General features: G+C 42.6%; 1 protein-coding gene across 2 annotated transcripts in view; it reads right to left on the bottom strand.

The window, feature by feature from the left end:
- myo10l1 (myosin X, like 1) overlaps positions 1–20,276 on the bottom strand; it is a 43,605-nt gene that overhangs the window by 4,908 nt on the left and 18,421 nt on the right. Inside the window, exons 3-39 of one of the 2 annotated variants that reach the window (XM_084381046.1) lie at positions 15,111–15,269; positions 13,527–13,714; positions 12,600–12,734; positions 12,059–12,183; positions 11,908–11,921; positions 11,696–11,780; positions 11,306–11,412; positions 10,871–11,000; positions 10,664–10,782; positions 10,406–10,552; positions 10,211–10,311; positions 9,874–9,940; positions 9,038–9,130; positions 8,879–8,947; positions 8,701–8,783; positions 8,344–8,446; positions 7,903–7,983; positions 7,669–7,793; positions 7,437–7,560; positions 7,230–7,336; positions 6,845–7,124; positions 5,871–6,731; positions 5,553–5,676; positions 5,332–5,470; positions 4,325–4,429; positions 4,111–4,206; positions 3,932–4,025; positions 3,751–3,806; positions 3,381–3,523; positions 2,956–3,150; positions 2,566–2,723; positions 2,349–2,469; positions 1,414–1,562; positions 1,068–1,216; positions 765–972; positions 525–661; positions 206–329 (exon numbers count right to left, since the gene is read on the bottom strand). In XM_084381046.1, coding sequence (XP_084237172.1) covers positions 206–329; positions 525–661; positions 765–972; positions 1,068–1,216; positions 1,414–1,562; positions 2,349–2,469; positions 2,566–2,723; positions 2,956–3,150; positions 3,381–3,523; positions 3,751–3,806; positions 3,932–4,025; positions 4,111–4,206; positions 4,325–4,429; positions 5,332–5,470; positions 5,553–5,676; positions 5,871–6,731; positions 6,845–7,124; positions 7,230–7,336; positions 7,437–7,560; positions 7,669–7,793; positions 7,903–7,983; positions 8,344–8,446; positions 8,701–8,783; positions 8,879–8,947; positions 9,038–9,130; positions 9,874–9,940; positions 10,211–10,311; positions 10,406–10,552; positions 10,664–10,782; positions 10,871–11,000; positions 11,306–11,412; positions 11,696–11,780; positions 11,908–11,921; positions 12,059–12,183; positions 12,600–12,734; positions 13,527–13,714; positions 15,111–15,269 — 5,301 coding nt within the window. Of the gene's footprint in view, positions 1–205; positions 330–524; positions 662–764; positions 973–1,067; positions 1,217–1,413; positions 1,563–2,348; positions 2,470–2,565; positions 2,724–2,955; positions 3,151–3,380; positions 3,524–3,750; positions 3,807–3,931; positions 4,026–4,110; positions 4,207–4,324; positions 4,430–5,328; positions 5,471–5,552; positions 5,677–5,870; positions 6,732–6,844; positions 7,125–7,229; positions 7,337–7,436; positions 7,561–7,668; positions 7,794–7,902; positions 7,984–8,343; positions 8,447–8,700; positions 8,784–8,878; positions 8,948–9,037; positions 9,131–9,873; positions 9,941–10,210; positions 10,312–10,405; positions 10,553–10,663; positions 10,783–10,870; positions 11,001–11,305; positions 11,413–11,695; positions 11,781–11,907; positions 11,922–12,058; positions 12,184–12,599; positions 12,735–13,526; positions 13,715–15,110; positions 15,270–20,276 lie in introns of both variants that reach the window. The other variant, XM_084381045.1, reaches the window with a different exon arrangement.

The raw sequence follows: 20,276 nt of genomic DNA on the forward strand, positions 1-20,276 counted from the left end.
GACAATTAATCATCTTACTAAATAACATCACAGGAATCAGAAGTAGCATTCTGAACAAGTTACAAAAGGATTTAATCTTTTATTTCTCCTATACTGGACCACAGCTTGAAAACCATTTTTAAAGCATTTAAAGAATTGAATTTGAAGCCATAGTCCTGCCTAACCAGAGTTACTTCTCAAACCTACAGTGTACGGTGAGTCTCACCTGCTCAAACATGAATGCAAACTCCACTCCTTCCTTTGGCATGCTCTCCACATCCAAGAAGCAGTAGAGCTTGAAATAGAGTTTCCATTCTCCTTCCTCCTCCTCTTCCTCGCTGCCTGCCAGTCTGGAAAAAACAACAAAGCAGACTCAGGATGAGTTACCACACACAGATCAAAACAAACGCAACATTAACGGCATGATTAGTCTGATGGACATCTATCTAAACCAGTATTTTGGCCTCAAGCAACTGAAATATGTGCAGATATAAAGATTACAGATGAATCCCTCAGGAAAACATTTATATATTGTACTTAGATACCTTTCAAACTTGGCCAGAACGTCTGCCACAATCACTCTGCTCTCCAAAGCTCGGTCTGTGCAGGAATTGTGTTCGAACAGAGAAAACAGGTTCTTGCTCTCCTCCATGGCCAAACCTCTGATCAGCTTCTCCACAACCTGCAGCAGCAGCAGCAGCACAAAAACACGGATCAGTTTCTTATCGCACACAGCAATTCAACCATTAGCTCTTGACTCAGATGTCTGTTAATGTGTGCTATACCTCTCCAGCTGTGGTGTGTGAATTGATGGAGATCTTGCAGGAGCCTCCTCCGTGGCAGTACACGGTGGTGCTCATCTCCTGTCTCACCAGCAGGGCGGCGATCTCCTCCTGGGAGGGAACAAACTCACGAGTCTTGGTCTTCTTAAGGGATTCTCCGATGAAACTGGCGTAGCGCTCGATATCTGTGCCGGGGTAGCGCTCACGTACCCTGAGTCAAAGCACATGACACAGTTATATAATGTTAATTTCACGAGTGGTACATCATATATGCATAATCATTGATCCAGACAGAAACACACACACCTCTTGAGGTGGAAGCGGAGGTATCTGAGGATGGCTCGACTGGGCAGGAAGGTGCAACTCATGCAGGTGAGCAGATGCCAGTGTGCCCGATTGGCTGGGCTGTTAGGCTGAGGCACATGATTGGTCTGCTTGATCACCTGACAGTATACCTGAGGAACAGGAATATGGAGGCGATTTGAGAGGTTTTATTCAACATTTGACAGCAAACAAACACGTCGGACCCCTTCAGAAACATGATGCTCTTATATTTATGGTGAAAAAAGCACTGAGACTAGAGAAGTGCCTGAAATTGGAAGGTAATTATTTGATAGAGAAACAAAACAAAATTAATATGAAAATAAATTACCTCATCCCTGAGAGGGCGCAGGTCCTGGCAGGTCTGCAGGATGCCCTGGATGATGGGCACTGTGTCTGCTAGAGTCTCCATCTCCTGCAGTGAGTTGAAAACTCGCACCGCCTCATCCTGCAGACTGGCATAGCCCTGCTGCCTTTGTACTGCACACAGACAAAGATAAAAAATAAAAAAGAAAAGAAAAGGGTGAACAAAGAGAGAAATGCTTAGTAGAGCAGAAAAAACAATATGTAGCTATGCAGATGATGCTCAAGTTGGCAGCAAAAACAGCTATGAAAAAGCAAGGATGATGCCAATGTGCCGCCAAGACGTCAGGGTCGTATGTATCAGATCATAATTTGTGAAGTGTTTATCAGATACAGTATTTTAAATTACATGTGTATTAGGAGCGGATTATTACTGTGTGACATCTAGGTGAGACAGCTGCCCAACAGCTGACCGCTGATCACGGTTTTTAGCAAGTCGTCTGGACTTTTGTAGTTGCCACTGTCTTGGCGATAAAACCAGATATTTCTGTCATGGTTCAGGTTTTTGGCTGAGTTGTTTCCTCTTTTATTTTGTAAGTGCTCTTCTCATGTGTCATGTTTTGCTTTTCACTTCCTCTCTTTGTACTTTTCCCGCCTTTCTACCCGTTCACCTCTGTTTCATTTGCTGGTTAGTCGATTTGTCCACAGAGGCCCGCCGACAACCACACACTGACAACACTGGCTGCTCCTGATTGGATGAATGCTGCTGCGCCGGGATTTCTAACCCGACCAACTTGTTTGGAAACTTTCTCTTATATTACAAAAAATAATATATAAAAAAAATAGTTTTTAATCATTCTTAAGGAGTGTCCAGATGCCCCTGATTTGCATAAAGTAGCTAGAAATCAACTTTATGCAAATGAGGATCAGGCAACTAACTAGATGAGTTTAAGTTTTACTCACAGCTGGTGACCTCTCCATAAGGGAGTGGCAGCAGAGGGGCGTGCAGAGGATGCTGAGTGTATCTCAGGATGGGGTTCCTCCTGTACATTTGCTCCACGATGTCTGGGTTCACACTGTTCTCCTGAGGAGGACACAAAGAGATTCAACTTAATGAGTGACTTTATGATAATTAATCTGAAGATTTCACTGTAAATGTTTCTCTCTTTGCATGTTTCACCTTGATGTCTCTGATGAGCTGCAGAGTTGGAGTCTCTATGGGAGTCTTACTGTCTATGACTCCCTGTATGGCAGCCGTCCACCTCATGGCCTCGTTCAGCATCTTAGTGTAGAGGCGGTAGGAATGCTTCCTCCCGTACACAATGATGTTCCAGTAACCTGAGAAAACATTTATTACAGCATCTATTAGTTCATGGTTAAAAAATTCACCATTAAGGGGAGATGTAATCATAATCCTTCACTTAGTTTAATAAAAATCCAGTTAATAATACATTTTTCACGCATATAATGAAATTACAATCCTTACCTTACATCTGGTCCCTAACCTCATATGTCTAATCCCTCATTATATTGCCCTTTCTGCCTTTTTGCGTCATTTCTCTGTCCTCACCTGTCTCCCTGTGCACTCGTTCATCAGGCTGAATGATGGAGCAGAGGGAGTTGAGGACCAGAGTTCCCATCTTGGAGGAGTTTTTCTCGGAGCTCTTGTAGTAATCCAGAGAGTTGTGGGTCAAAACAAACCAGCGCTTCTTCAGCTTCAGGGAGGTGCTCTTTGCATTCGTCTTCATCTCCTTTTGGAGCCAGCCTGAAAGATGACAAGGCAGGAAGAGAGAAAAGGCAGAGGGAAGAATGAGAGGTTTTATTACAGTAACACAACGGTTGAGGAACAATTTAATGATCTGAAGTTAGTTAAAGTTAAAGTAACATGATATATTTTACACAAGCGTCCTTTTTACAACATTGCTAAATTGTAATATTACCCTGTAATTTTGCGTGTGACGGTTTATATGTATCCCCCCAGTATTCTGTTCTCACCTCTGACAAGGAACTCCTGCCCGTCTATCCTGGCGTCTCCTTTTGGTTTCTGCAGCAGACTGATCCAGTGATGCATCTCCTCCGGTGTGTCGCTGTTGCAGTGGATCACACGGTTGGCCGTGATGATGACAAAGGAGTTTGGCCTGTAAACATTAAATGAAGAAAGAAAAACCCCATCACATACCTAAGTATACAAAAGATGGATAGAGATAGATAGAGACAAGAGGTCTGTTGTTCAACTATAGCTTTTAAAAAGTTTCTCTCAGGAAGAGTAACTGACACCAAAACCAAAAGCTTATTATCTTCTTAATATGCTCCTCCACAAAGTGAATCAGCCTTTCCTTTATTTCTCATGAGTCACCAAACTTACCGATCAGGGTTGTCTGAAGCACAAACAGAGTCGATCAGCCCCACGTCAAGAGTTCCCTGAAGGACAAACAAGTTGAAGAAGAGAACAGTTGAAAGCATGAACTAATGGTGCACTAGAACTTCTACAAAGGAGTAACTCAAACACATAAAAAGTTATTGTCATCTTGTGTTTAGAGACTGACCACAGCGTTCTTCGGGTTGGCCTGTTCATGGGACATCTCCAGCAGCTGCTCAGGTGTGCACACGCGCACCTTACTGAGCACATTAAACCACCCACTGCATAGAAAGACAGATGTTAGAAGAACATATGAATCCACTCGGATAAAAACAGGAACTCGATGCTGTTTACTGTCCACCTCACCTTGCATCCTCTGGTGACTCAGCAAACACCTGATAGGTCCTCTCATCTGTCACAATGTTCAGAGCGTTCTCCTTTTCATGATTATCCACGATCTCCCTGTTAACACAAACAGCGCACATGTCTGAGAGATGCAGGTGTTTACTAGAGGAACAGAGAAACAGTGAAGAAGGGATTGGGTGTGTTTTCTGGCTCTGGAGCTTCGTTTAAATCTTACTTGGCAGCTCGGATGTCGATGGTTCCCTTCAGCTTCTCCTCACTGTCGTTGTCGTAGTACATCAGCTTGTTGTCCCTCAGTACAAACCAGCGCATCTTCCAGTTCCTGAGGTAGAACGAGACACAATGAAAACAAAGGCAAGGACGGCCCACCCTAGATATCTTGTGGTTTATGTGACTCTTTCTGGAATACCAAGTGAATTAGCTCCTTTGTATAGAAAACCTCTGACATACTGTACATGAATGTGTACGAGAGGAAGAAAATATAGAATAAATGTAGTGTAATTTAATAGTTTTTTTTAATGTACTTTAGGCCTTTGAGTTACGGAAGCGTATCGCTGCTACGCCAGAAAAAGAAAAATGAATCAGTGTCATGTTGTACATATTTTTACTGCACGTCCAGCTCCCACATTGGATTTAATTTCTGTCTTTTACTTTGATATTCTTTTCTTTTTTTTGTTTTGTGAATATTATAACAGTGTGTTATGTTCATCTAGTTTGTTATAGAATAAAACAAGCATAAAACAATGTCCCCTTTTGGAAAAGTAAACTCAAAATATATTTCAAAAGATTCTTGAAGTAGATTATTGCTGAGAAGAACTGTAAAATCTCAGTAAATTCCCCAGCAGTTGAGTAGGACACTGATGTCTTCAAGCGCTGCAGAGGGTTCAAAGCATCGAGTTAGACAAACACGAACGCCTCGACAGGACACAGGGGCTTACTCTTCAAAGAAAGATGGTCATTCAACTGTAATCAAGCCACCATGCATCCAGCAGCCAAACTGCTTTCATGCAGCGTGTCATTACTGTTAAGCAAAGCAGTGCTTTTAGTGCGATAAATGTGCATTTTGAACTGATTTTACAGGTTTGTAGGATCTTGTTGTTCCATGGACAACTTAATAATCATTCAACCATTTTTTTTTCATCTGCTTTATGAGTTTTCTCATCAAAACTGTGCAGGAAGATGTGGTATTAGCATGCAGCTACGCTCAGTAATAACTACAACAACCTCCGTGAGAGAGTGGAGAGGCCTCCTCCCTTCTTGTAGAGCCAGCCGGACTTGAGAGACTCTTGTTTGGACCGGAACCACATGAAGGTTTCATCCTTCAACACACACCAACGCCTCCTCCACGGGATCATCAGACCAGCTGAAGGAGCAGAGAATGAATCACTGTCATGTCAGAAAACTCAAAAGATGGAGAGATGGTTTCACTTCAAAATAATACCCACCCTTCATGTAGAGGTAGCCGTGGAAATACGGCGGTCCATTTCCATTAAGCAAGGTCACTCTGCCATTCGTCACTTCTTCATCAGTGTCCATCATGCCGTCGTGTTCATCGTCACTGTCTGCATACTGCAACATCACCCAAAAACATAAATTATTATTTCATATAATAACAAATGAGCAAGAGCATTTGGTTTTTTCGTTTGGTTACATGATCAGATTTCTCAACAATACTGACAATCTTTTTTTAAAAGCAGTTTCACTGCTGCTCATACATATCTGCGTGCACGCGTGCGCAGATGCGTGTGAGTGTGTGTCCTCACAGAGTCAGAGCTGCCTCTGTAGGACTCGATGCTGGCGTTGGTGCAGGTCGACTTCCTCAGGTGCTCCTCATCCGTCACGGTGGTGCTCCCTCGGTTGCTCCCCGATACAGAGCTGTCGTCTCCGGCGTTGACGGACCCCTCCTCATCCTCCTGGTCGTAATCCGACTCTGTGTCGGCCGGCATGCTGTAGATCGGCTCCTCCCCGTCCACCAGGCTCTCGACCATGCTCACCTTCCTCTCCGGCTCTGCCTTGGCTCCCTCTTTCTTCCCCTCCTCTCCTGGGGGAGCTGGGTGTGGAGGGGGAGGAGGAGGTGCAGCAGAGCCATCTCCAGGTGGAGGGAGAGGAGGAGGGGGAGGAATTCCGGCATCAGGCACGCCATCTGCAGGCAGAGGAGGCGCTGGAGGTGGTGCAGGAGGCACTGTGCCCTCTGCAAAAGCAGGTGGAGGAGGAGGGAGGTGGGCAAATATCTCCTGATCCAGAGGAGCGTCTGTCTCAGCAGGAGGAGGGAAGTCGGGGAGAGGGATGCACTCATCCTCAGCGTGAAACCCTTCGTCTACCTCCTCCTCTTTGGACGAACTCCTGTTGGCGCCCGCAGCTTTCGGAGGTTTGGCCTCCGCTGCAGGTTTAGCCGCGACTGCTCCCAGCGAAGGATCAACGCCAGTGAAGTTCAGGAGGTCGATGAGCCCTGTGGCCTTACGGGACGCCTCCTTCTTCATCCGTTTGAGCTCAGCGTCCCGGCGAAGCTGCAGCTCCTGTTTGGAGGACTCACACAGCTGAGACACCTCGTCCTCTCTCTTCTTCTGCAAGCGCTCGATCTCTCGCTCCAACTGCAGGATATCCTCCAGACTGTGGGTCTCATCCTAGAGGAGAAAAGAGGGGTTAGAGATTTAAAAGGCATCAAATGAGATAAAAATATCACCCTTTATTCTGTAAATCAAAGAGGAGAGGTTTTATTTTAAATAAGCAAACTCACTGGTTCATCATTTGTCTCATCTCCTTCCTTCGCTGCCTCCTGCTCCCCTTCGCCCGCCACCTTCTTCTCCTCCTCCTCTTTCTTCTTCTTCTGCTCGTCCTCTTTTTTCTTCTTCTCCTCTCTGAGTTTCCGAACTCGAGTACGCGCCACCTGACCTCGCCTGTGCCTCTGCAGCACCAGCGCTGCCTTGCGTTGCTTCACGAACCGCCTGTGCTGGATGTGCTTTCTGAGGTGCTTCTGGAGGGTGACCACACTGGCACGTACACGCTTGAAGTGCTTCCTGTTGACCAAACAACATAAAACACAGTGAATAAGAACCAGCCGTTACAGGGGTGCAATCTCGTATATGAATGCCTACAATTGGGTTCCTTCCTTGGTTTCTTACTTGGCAGAGAAAGTGAGCAGGTGGGCTCGAATTGTCATGGCAGCTTGGCTTCGGACCTCATCCCGGTCTTTCTCTAAACGCTGCTCCAGAGTCTCTTTCATGAACACCTGCAGAACAAAGGTGAAGGTTGACCAGGAAGATTCACATTTCAGCATATATAATATACTCAGTTGCAATCCACCAATGTCATAAACTATTGGATCTTACCTTGGTCTTTCCAAGCTGCCACTCTTTCTTGGTTTTGTCATATTTGAATAGAAGGTCTGTACTCCTTTTCTTATCATCTCCTGCTGCTGCTGCTGGTGTTTTCTCCTTCGCAATGATCTTATACCTGAAAAGCAGAAAACAAAGAGTACAGTGTTTTAGAGACAACAAAAGGGAGATCTTAGCAATAATATCTCAAAGGCTTCAAAATTCAGAGACAGACAGAGAGACTAACCGAGAGAAGAAATCTTTGAAAGTTCTGCGGACAGGAAAGCCGGCCCGACGGATCTTCACCGTCTCCAACATCCCTGAATACCTCAGCTGGTTCAGGACGACCTCCGGGCTGAAAATACTTGGATTCTACAAGTAAAACAACAAAGATTATTTAACATTTGAGTAATTATGAGAGTCTCAATCAGGCTCTGAGACAATGTGAATGTCAGAACTGATAGAGGTGTGAGACAGAAACCTTTTCCATGTTGGGCTTAATGCAGCGGATGAAGAAAGGGTTGGACACACTCAGAGTGGCCATGAGAGAGTGGAGGGAGTCCTGAGGAGACAGAAAATTAAAATGATTAAAAATAATTAATTTACAGCTCATACATTTGAGTTATCAATTATTTCTAAAGGTATTTATCAAAGGAACAAGCTCATGGTTTCCAGTTTCTGAAAATGTGAGGATTTGCCGCTTTTATCTTTGTTAAATCACCATAAAATGAATATCTTCACCCTGTGTGTTGGACAAAACAGGACATTTTAAGATGTCACCTTGGGTTTTGGGATAATATTTCTGAGACTAAGCACTTTTAATCCAAAACTTTTCTCAGATCACGGTGATACTGGCTTTTACAGCTCTTGTTAGCTTGATATTGTGGGTATCAAATAATCTCAAACTGCCTGCGTCGCTCACCCTGAACTGGGAGCTGACGGTAGGTTTGCGCCTGGCGGTTCCCATCTTCTCCTCGTTGTTCCTGCTGCCGACCTTCTCGAACAAATCATAGATGAAGTCCAGTCTGAAGGAAGCAGAGACATCATGGATGACACAAACAGAAATCAACTATAGCTGACATTTAAAGGAGCATTTTAACAGTTTATCTATACTCTTTGTATAACTCGCAGGTGACAAGTTGGCATCTTTTGATGACATTTTGGATGAGATTTTACAGTTTCTTGAGGGGTTAAATGACTGAAACAGACCTACAACTAAACATAATCTCATTCCCTGTACTCCAACAAACTATTCATTTAGTGTGTCTGAGTGTCCTGCCTGCTGTCCTTGAGCATGTTTAGGATGTCGTCTCTGAAGGTGTCTCTGTTCTTCTCCAGGATCCCTCTGACATCATAAAGGACCTGACCAAGACAGACAGATTCACCATAAATCTCCCTGATGTCACACAACAACATATACAGTTTGTTGATATGATATTCATTTATGTATAACTCACCTCCCCAGCATAGTGTTTGATGCCAAACTGATGGTCAGCAAGTCTGGGTTTGACATAGTAAGGGTTTGTCTACAGAAAAATAAAATACAATGTGACGTTTTAATCCCAGCTCGGCACATTTTTTGAATAATTCATGCAGTTTGTGTGTAAATAACTCACGGAGTGTCTGCTGTGCAGCTTCTCCAGCAGAGTGAAGTCAGTTCCTTTGGGGAATCGACTCTCTTCATTCACCAGAGCCAACAAGCCCAGTTTCTGAGAGAGAGAGCATGTTATCGCATCAGCTTTATGAAATCAACACCACTTTCTAAGACTTCAGTCCAAGGTTATTAGATCAGTTGATTTTCAGAGAGCATCTGAGGCAAGAGTACAATACAGCTCTTAACTGACAGTGAGGTAGCTTTTATTTTAACTCACTTCAACAGAGAAAAGTCTGTAACTTTTTAACTTCCTGGCCAGATGCACAGAGGATGTTAAAGGGATAGGCTCATTTTCACCGCTTTACCTTGCCATCAGACAGCCTTTTAAAACAGGGAACTGAAGCCATTATAGCCATCTTTGACTACCACCGGAGATTCTGGTCTACATTGCCTTGATTGGTTACTTTGGATTCACCAAAGTCACGCAATAACACAAGCAAACTAACCAATCGAAGCAACGGTAGGCCAGAAACTAACTTGTTCTTTCATGTAAAATTACTGTTTCTGTCAAAAAAGTCTGGTGGCTTTGGAGAGAGGAATGTAAACAGCTTTAGTTCCCAATAGATGGGAGAGATGTATGAAAGCAAGGTAAAGTGAAAATACTCCTAAGTGCCTAAGATGTGTTTGTTTCTCTGCCCCCATCCACAGCAGTAAATTACTTAGCCTTCTGCAGTGGCATACTATGGATAAAACCTGAATTATCCCTTTAAGTTGAAATCTTCGGAAATGTGCTGCACCTACTGACATTATTGCAACTCCAAACACTGTTTATAATACAAGTTATGACAAATCTTCTACCTTCTCTATAAGGTCCAAACACTCTGCGTTGTCCATCCAGTCGATGGCGTCCCACTGGACACCTTCCCTGTGGAGAGTAAACCCAAACAATTATACAAGGAAAAACTGCTATACAGTATTTATTTTTCTTTATATCTCTGCACAGCCTGCAGTACTACATACGGAACAAACACGTGACCTCTTCAGCTTGTTGGGACAGATTTGGATTATGCATTACTGTTCGGACCAAATGTGTCTATTTGCTCCCTGCTGTATTTTCTAATCAATTCACTAACAAACTAACTAATGTGTAACATATTGATCTTTGTTCAGCAGGTTCCTTTATGTAGAAATGTACCTGTTGTACTCGAGCTGCTCCAGGGAGAAGATGTGCTTGTTGAAGTACTCCTGAAGTTTCTCGTTGGCGTAGTTGATGTTAAACTGCTCGAACCGATTCACCTGGAAGCAAAGACACATTTCCTGTAAACAGGTTTGCTTCTCGTCTGCCGGTACGGTAAAACAAGCTTCAGGCCAAACAGCTCCGAGCTCTGACCTCAAAGTTCTCGAAGCCAAAGATGTCGAGGATGCCGATGGATTTAAAGTTTTCCTTCCCTTTGATCTTCTGATTGATCTTGAGGATGATCCAGGAGAAACACTGGGAATACAACGCCATGGCGACAGAGTCTCGGGAATCCACGGCCTGTAACGACGAGAAGGAAACCCCGAGGGAGTGTTATGGATGAGCGTATGAGTGTATCGGAGATCGATCAAGTAGGGGAGAATAAATGTGTGTGTACGAGTGTGTGCTGACCTGCTCTATAGTGAGTGGGGAGCAGATTTCCTCTCCTCTGAGGATTATGGAGCGCTGAGTCAGGACTTCAGACAGCTGGAAGGCGTCCAGGCCCAGCAGCTCACTGGCATTAGTGACCACTAAAAAGATGGGCAGAGATGCATTACACTCCTGCAGCACATCTATCTAAGTTTCACTTTTCCTGACTCACTTTACATGTGAACTCACCTTGCTTGGTGGTGATCTGGGCTCCTCCCGCAGTCATGAACTCGATGTTTCCCAGCTGTAAGACTCCTGACAGCAGCTTAAACATGTCTCTGATCTCCTCCTCGGAGAACTCCAACACCTTCAGAGCCTCCTACGCAGGGACAAGCACAGGAAAGGAGATAAGGTGCCGCAAGCAGAAGAGGTGTGTTTAACAGTGACAGTGACAGTTACCAAGGTTTGATGAATGATGTTTTGAATTTCAGGCGTACTAACATTTGTATGAGGTAGAGCTGCTCTCTAAACTGTAAGATGGGATGCGAGGAAGACATTTTGAGTGGAAGGGGACTTTAATGTGCACAGCAGGGGCAACTATGATCTAGCAACTGAGATTACTACCAAACAAGGATTAGTTATAGCGATATGAATACATGGGAGACAAAAGGCCATCACACTGACCATAACACTGTTAAACAGTTCTTTGTCATTCAGGCTCTTGTCCTTCAAACATCCTGATTGGCTGAGGTAGTGGAAAGATTCGGCAGGGTCTTCCAGGAAGTATTGACCTGATAGAGGAAACAAACATATTGTCATATGTGTCATATTGGGAGAGATGAAAATTGAGATCCTAAACTGCACATACATTATAGATATATTCTGGAAAAGTTGCAGTGAAATTACACAAAAAAAGATCTTTTTGTATCACCAGTTTTGCCTCACTGCTGCAATTATGCTATGAATTCTGTTTCAAACAGACACATCACACCCAAAAAACGATTTTGTGCAAAAATAGTGGGCTTTTTTAAAAGACACAATTGATACATGAACACTTTCTCTGATTTTTCTCACTTTTCTGCTCCTTTTTAGCTCCCGCCAGCAGAGCGTAGAAGATGTGGTAGTTTCGTTCTCCAGGGTTTTGTCGTACCACTCGGTTCTACAGGAAAATCAATGCAGCAAAGCCACAATTAACATTTTATTATAATTCACGGGGCAAAACTGACAAATCACTTCTCATTAATTTTAAAATGATATGACCAGGCTGCAGACGTGGACTTGGTTACCTTCTCCAGTAAATCTGAAAGGTAGAGTCAAGGAAACAATGTTCAAAAATACATTCAGTCAGCACTTACTGTAACAATACAATAATAAAAGCACACACAGATGCTGGTGCAGTTGATATAAATATACTTTAATATATAAATATAAGGATACAGTCAAAGACGCAGCCTCCCTGGATGTTTCCGCCCTCAGAGAAGTGAAGTTGGATGAATTTCCCAAAGCGACTGGAGTTGTTGTTGTAAACAGTCTTAGCATTACCAAACGCCTCCATGATCGGACTGCAAAGAGAGTAAGAGTCAGTAACGTTGTATTACTGACCTTTACATATCCATCAAAGAAAGACTAACTGAGCCTGCCCTTTTTTTCTGCTTCACATTGAGAGTCCAGTACAAACACTGATGACTTAGCTCTCCTATAGTACCAGGGCTTGCTCTCTGGCACTTAATCAGAGACTTGAGATCTGGGCTTAAGTGCTGTGACTCCCTAAAGGCTTCACAATCTAACGTTTTCATTGGTCGCACCAGTGCACCTGAGATTCAGAGATTTTTTTTACTTATTGCAGGCAAAAAACACCTTGTTTTTATCATAGTTTTTACTTATTTTTGAAGTGAAAAAGACGAAAAGACGTTAAAAACAGCTGTGGCAGTAATAGTGTGGCGGCAAAGTGTTCCTTCTTCATTTTCCTCATCCGTACCTGCTCTGTACGATGGCCTGCTCCACTCGCGTGCTCTTCTCTGATGGAGCAGTCCCGGCTGATTTCTGGCTCATCACCGACAGGAACTGAAGCAACAGTTTAGTGCTCTCCGTCTTCCCTGCCCCTGATTCACCACTGGAATACACACACACAGACGCACACACACACACACAAACACAACCCAATTTAATCAAACATGACCTTCTGTGACATTCCAGTATCTCAAACTCGTCTAGTCGTTTAATTGATATTGGTTTGATGGCTTCCGAGATATTGCATTAACTCCCGGTCTATCTCAATCAGGATACTAAGCGAGACAATGCCCGAGTGTAATTGAAAGCATGATGTAATTTCTGAGTTAGCCAACGTCACCCACTGGATTCATTTATTAGTAGAGGAATGCCGCACGCATGTTTCTAACCACATAAGAAGAGGCAACCATCTTTTTCATCCTCTCGTCCTTCACCTGACAAAACATTCAACTGAAGGTTGATTCTTTGAACTTGATCTTTGCTCTGTCACTCATCGCAAAACAACCACTGAAATCAATACGTCTGAAAAAATGCCTGATTTTCACGATCATTGTCTTCCTGTCTCTGCATGTGCTCCAAGTACAAACTGCTGATAGAGACCATTAAGAATACAGACAAGAATGTTAGCCTGTGTGTCTTTATGCTAAGCTAACTATCTTATGACTCTTTAGCTTCATATGGGAACTCTGCATTCAGAGACATAAAAAAAATGCATGTGTAATTGTGGGTAAGTAGGACAGTCGTAATTGTTTCTAAAAACAGAAATACCCTCTCGCCTACTGCATGCTGGGATTGACTGCAGCCCCCCTGTGACACAGGATTAAAAAGACAATGGATGGATGGCTTGGTCTGAATTAGAGGTAAATCTGTTTATTTCGCCACGGTTGAAACTCACCTGATGAGGACACACTGACTGTCGTGGCGTTTCCAGATGCAGCGGTAGCATTCATTCGCCACGGCAAAGATGTGCGGAGGGAGCTCTCCTATGTGGTGCTTGGAGTACAGGTCCACCCTCTCTGGGTCATACAGACCTGAGATCTGCTTGTAGGGGTTGACAGCTGCCAGGATGCTGCCAATATTAGTCTGAAAAGAGTCAAGGAGGGACGTTTCAGGTTCTGTCTCTGTATCATTTCTGAGATTTTTGACTCCATTTTTTTTTTCTCCTTTTCTGTTGTTGTAAGTTTTTTCCACTTGCACCTAAACACTTTAACACACTGACACATTTATGCAAATAACAAGCTCTCAGGAACACATACAGTGCAGCACCCCTGTGTTGATATTAATCTGGATGGGAGGATAAGAGAACACAGCAGGGTGGAGATCATACAGGGGGAGAGACATGTGACAAATCACCAGATTTTTATTAGAAAGGTGAGGTCAAATCAGTGTCATGATGGCGGAGGGAGGCTTGATTTCTGTTCTGAACCGTTTGCTTTCTGTCCTTCCGCATTAGAAACTTCAGGTCAGCAGGCCCTCCATCGTGTCATATTTCCCCGTCTGTGCACTTTATGTACTACACACATATGAAACTGTGCCGACGTATATAAAATCATGAACACACAGTGACACAGAAAGCTGACCTCACTCAGGGTAAATTCTTATGATCAGCTTAAGGGAAATCCGTGTATGGACAATATTTCATCATCTAGATTAGGTCACACCCAGGGACGCTGCCATTGGTCCGTTGTCTGATAATCTTTCAGGTTTTCAACTCACCATAAATGTGATGAGTGATCATGATGTGGTCGTTTTTGGCCTTGATCATAATTAATTGATCTCATCCATTTTAAAAGCACAAACAGAGATTATTGTCTCTTCCGTTGTCATTGGTGAGATGAAATAGAATTTTATAGACATCAGCTGATGCATCTATTCATTACAGACACACACACACACACACACACACACACACAGCAATAATATATCTTGTGATTACTGAGACAATTACGGGATCTGAGAAAGACAGCAGAGCATTTTGATGCTACGTATCAGATTAACTGTATAAATGTGTGTATAAATCATGCCTGCAGACAAAACAAATCATGCATGTGTTTGATACTGTCTTTTCCAATGGCACTTTTGGCCACGCCCAGTTGAGCTGAGCCACGCCCTAGCTGGACTGAAAGCATGCTCGCCCTGCCTCCAAGCGGGCTGCGTCCACATCTCGCAACCAAAATGCTGTTTGTTGTTGTAAGAGTGTGTAAGAACTACAGCTTTAAAGAAGTGGTAATTAATTTGTTTTGTAGTTTACTTCACTCTTTTCACTTTATAAGACTCTCGCCTCTCTGTCTCTCCACCTATTCCACTTAGAGCAGATGGATCTGATAAGATGATTTGTGTTTCCCACTAAAAGCCTCATGCATGCAAAGATTACTGGAAAAGGAGAAGGGGGGCACAGCAAGCCACACACGCTTGGCCACACACATACTACACATACTTAGAAACACGTAGACACGCGTGTCCATCTAAATGCACTTACATAGATGTTATCCTTGTGGTAGCGCTGGTACAGGTTGTGCATGATGGCGGCCTCATGCAGCTCAGCCAGTGCTGACATGTCCTCCACCCCATCGATGCTGGACTGGTGCATAGCGTACACCCGCTCCCTGGTGACCTCGGCCTGCTGCAAGTACAACACCTGGAGGAAGACAAGACAGAAGGTTTTATTGTAACGAAATGCTGTAATTTGGTTGTTTTTCCGGCGCTCACACCCACACTCAGCCTTCAACATCTATTCCCACATCAGTTAGTGATTTCCCTCATTTCCTGCCATGGCTTTTAATAATCCTGAGAAAACACCTGAATTTGTTGCAGTCATACTTGAGGAAGCTCTAATTGGATCTGACAGCGATGTAACACAAAACAGGTGCTCCTGATGGAAAACGACGACCACAAAAAAGGGAATAAATATCTCCGGAAATCTGCTTTGTTAAAGTAATTAGATTAGTGACTTTTACCCTTGTTTTGGTTTTCTTTAAAGACTTTAAAGTGTTTTATTTGATGAGCCCCCATTAACTTTTGGTTGTGGATGCTTTTCTCACACTATTAAACATCTCTAAATAGGCCGTTATTCAACATTTTTCGTTTATTTCTTAGGGAATAATGCATGGATTTTATGTATTATGCTAGTGTTACATGACATTGTGTATGTGATCAAGGACAAATGAAAAAAGAAAACTTAACAACACATCAGACATATTTCTGTCAAATCTCTTCGGAGGTGAGTATAATGCTTTCAGTTGTTGAGCTGATAATGATGCCTGCTGGTTAATTAAGGTACGGGGGAGGCCAACGTGCTCACACACAGATATAAAAAAAAGATGCCAACATTGCAAGGTCTTTCCATTTTTAGCACAAACAGGCTAATTATGATGCAACATGATGAAAATCTACATGCTGAGAATACAGAGCATCTAACTAGACCCCGATCTCATCTATGTCATCCATCGCCATGGAAACAGGGGAGCAGGGGGACAAGATGGGCATGGGAGGGGAAGAAGAAGAAGAAAAAGAAGAAGAAGTAGAAGATGGATGGAAGCAGAGAAGAGGAAGAAAGAGTAACAGATCGGATCTGGCAGGACCTGACAGGTGAAAGCAGCTCGGTGTGTAGTCATGTCCGGCACATACACACATGCTGCTACGACGATCGTCAGCCCACACACACACACACACACACACCAGGACAGATGATAATTGCCGTTCTATTTCAGCATAAAGGTCGTTCATTCATTCCAGCAAAATCAACTTGTCTAAGAATAGAAAGCACGGCCTTTACAATACTGGGTCGTTAATATGTCAGCTTAGTCTCACAGCCAGCCTCCACCCTCTGTGTGTGTGTTGCTGTAACAGATGTGTTGGACGTCTGTTGAGAGTGGCAGAGGGGCGCGCTGTAGGCGCTCAGACATCCTGTTCTTAAATAAATCTATTTCACTCCAGTAACAACGTCTTCCACTGCACAGGGCTGTTGCATGCAGCCGATGAACGAACTCACAGCACTGTCATGCCTTATTGTTTTGTATTGGTTTTAATTTATATTTAATTTTTTTATTTTGTTTTTAATTCAGTTTTAATTAATTAATTCACTTTTTTAGTTCAGTTTTGTTTAACGATAACAACCTTGCTGCAAGTAAAATGGCTGACTATATGCTGTAGTGTGTGCCTTCTTCCTCGTCTTTCATGTTGTGCAGAGACATCTTGTGCATACTCTGTCTGTAACTGATGATGAACGTCTGTCCCATCAGGACACTAACCTTTCCCCACTCACTCATCTGTGATGAAATGACCCAATTACCCCTCGTCCTCCATTAGAGGCAGCATAACTCATGTAGGGTTCGATGGCTGACGACTCACCATCCTCACTGTGACCCTTCCACTTAACTCTTTGTCTTCACCTTTTTATAACCGTGGTACTCAATCAACATACTGACAGGTTGTTATCCAGGCACAATTAGACATATATAAGATTATTACAGCAAGGGTCAACAGCAGTGGCCATCTTGTAGAAACTGCAGCGGAGCAACAGTAAAACTAGGCTCAGTCAGCTGTGGAGTGAATTGAGAGAGAGAGAGGTGACTGTGGAAAGACAAACACACTCTTTTTAATCTTCCAGCTGAATCTACAGGGGGCTAACAGCTAGCTGGTTAGCATGCTAACTTCAGTACACAGCCTTTAATGTAGAGTCGAGGTCAATGCCAACTTTTACATCTTTGTGCGTGTGTTAACGTGTGAATGGTTATGTCCTTTTTAATGTGTGTGCTGATGTGCACTGGAGACACGCTTGTCCGGGTGATGAGATGCATTAACATGCCTGTTAGTCACAGCTTGAACAGCTGTACACATGCACTGACACTCTCAGATTGGCTGTATTACAACTTGACAGGGCTGTACTTCTGTATCTGTGAGAAAGAAGAGACGGAAAGTCCCTCAAATGATATCCAGGTCTATTAGTTTCATATCAGGCTTTTCTCTCTCCCCTATTTCTTTACTTTCTCATCCTATTAAATCTCTCTCCGGCTCTCTCTCTCGCTCTCTGCATGCCTACATGTCTCGAACATCACTTCTGTCTCTCTCATCTCTCTTTCCCTTTGTACGTCACTCCTCTTTTATCCCTTCCCCCCCCTCTCTGTCATTCGCCTCTCTTTTCTCTCTTTTCTCTCTCATATCATCCCACTCTTCATTAATTTACCCCTCTCTCCTCTGCATGCCTCTCACTTCATTTCCCGCATTTCAACCTCCTTTTTCTTCCTCCATTTTTTTTAATCTTACTCATTATTGCTGGTTTCTGCTTAGATGTGTCCCTTCAGCCTGCTTTTTCACTTTTGTTTTGATCTGTCTCTCTCTGTTTACAAGATATTCCTCCATGCTCAATCACGCAGACTCACTTAATGCCTTAATGGCTCAATCTGAGACCCCTGCCTGTAATTGAAGGCTTACTGAGAGCCATTTCAACCAGAGACTCAAGCATGCCTTCGCAATCCAGGATAAATTATAGTGGGATAGAAGATAACACAGCGCATGTATTGAAGGGAGGAAGGACACAGGAAGAATGACTGAAATTGCCGTCTGGGTCAAAAATCACCTTGACTTGTCCCATTTCACTGAGCTTACTGTCAAACTGATGTACGGTTGGTTGTTAGAGCAGTTTGTTACAGTACGTTTACAGTATGACTCTGGGTTGTGAGTTTTGCCCAATTTGAGCTCACTGGAAAAACAAATGTGCATCGTATCCTATTCAAAAACAATGATTGTGTCAATGTTATATTTATATTATATATTTAGAGTATTGTATTGTAATATTGCTATGTTCAACCTGAACATTAAAGAAGTAGAAAAAGGAAACACATTTGAAGATATAGCATGGCTTCATGAAGCTAAAACATCTAAACAATTAAAATTTAAACAGTGTTTAAATTGATGGTCTGTAAGATATATTCATAGTATATTGTGTATATTGTTTTGTGGACATTTGTGGAGACAAAATGGTTCACTGTTTTCAGTTTTGTGTTTTGATTTTTTGAAAAAATTGAGCTTTAGCTTCAAGTAATGTGTTTAAATAATTAGGAAAAACTGTAAGTAGGTTACTTATAACTTCACTCTTCTTGTATAACCATTGTTTATTTTGGCCATTTGTGTAAACGTTATATCAGGAGAGTATAGGTATGTAAGTATTATGTTAAAAAGATCTCATATGTGACATTTCTCCATTATATATCCAAAAACAACTATACCTTTGTATCAGAGAGCGACATATTATACCTTTAAAGGGATTTAGTATTTTATTTTCATAAACCTTGAGGTATTTGCAAGAGACAAATTTCAAATAAAGATGCTAAAAATCAATGCAGCCTTGAATGAAACACACTGGATCCAACATTTCCCATAATTCAATTCAACAGCATCTCTTCGAACCCGAAGAGATGCTTCGAACCCGCCTTTCCTCGTGCATGCCCATGGCTTTTAAGCTCCCTGCTACCAGTGTGTAACATCATCAGGGTTCATTTCTCAGACTAAAAATGTCCCTCCAGAGTCAGTGAAGACGTTAAAACACTGTTTAGTATATTACTCCTCATGATGCTGAAATTGATGTATTAAAAATGGGGAAATAAACTGGACATAAGATTAAATCAAATAAATGCCTGAGCTACAGTTCCGGGTTTTACAATAGCTTCTAATGCCAAAGCTGCTTTAAAATATAAAGGCCTTTAACAGGAGATAAAGCAGAGATGTTTAGGGAAAACCACTTGGGGACAATCCAAACGCAGATGATTCAGAGAGAGGGGACGCTATGAAGTGAAAAAGTATGTCAGGGACTGAAATAAAAAGCAGCTGGAGTGGAAGAAATACAGGTTTTTTGCAAACGTCTCCATCTTCTTCTTCCATTGCCCTCTGGTGGGTTTTTAACACACATACACATACTGTACTGTATGTGAAGCACACACACACACACACACTAAACTATGACAACCCTGAGAGTCTAAAATGGGATACTTCATGCTCAATAATTCATTATTGGAGCAGGGAACAGAAAAAAAAGATTGAAATAGTGAAGGAAAAACATAGAGAGAGAGAGAGACTAACAGACTAAGAGGGAGAGAGAGACAGAATGAGAGTAAAGCAGAAGTAGAGCACAGTTAACCAACTCTGATTTGACTTCAGTAGTATCTCACACTAGGATGTATTGTGAGGGAGAGGAAGCCTTTTATATCTTAAGGATAAGTCAGCTAACAAAGCACTAGTCTGTCTCTCAATCAACCCCAAACCTATACATTAACCTGCTGAAGATGTCAACATTTAAATACAGGTCACAAAGTGTATTATTATTATTATTATTATTTTTTTATTAATTAAAACGTATTTATTATTTCCTAAAATGACAATATGCAATACAGTTTTAAGCCCACAGTATTCAAACAGGAGTAAAAGCTGCATTTGTAGAGGACTATTTTCAGCTGCGGATTAATACACGTTCAGTGCACTAGTGAGTATATAGCGATTATTTGTAAACTCCACAGTCTGATACACGGCAGCACACAGACTGCAGGGCACATAGACTGAAGTTAAGCAAGACCAAAGTTCACAAGCGCAACATCGGCCAGGAAACTTCTAGCTGTACGAGGTTATCAACATGTGCTGAGGTTAGCATAAG

Source organism: Pagrus pagrus, assembly GCF_965226575.1.
Source record: "Pagrus pagrus genome assembly, chromosome: 18".
In the NCBI taxonomy this organism is placed as follows: domain Eukaryota; kingdom Metazoa; phylum Chordata; class Actinopteri; order Spariformes; family Sparidae; genus Pagrus; species Pagrus pagrus.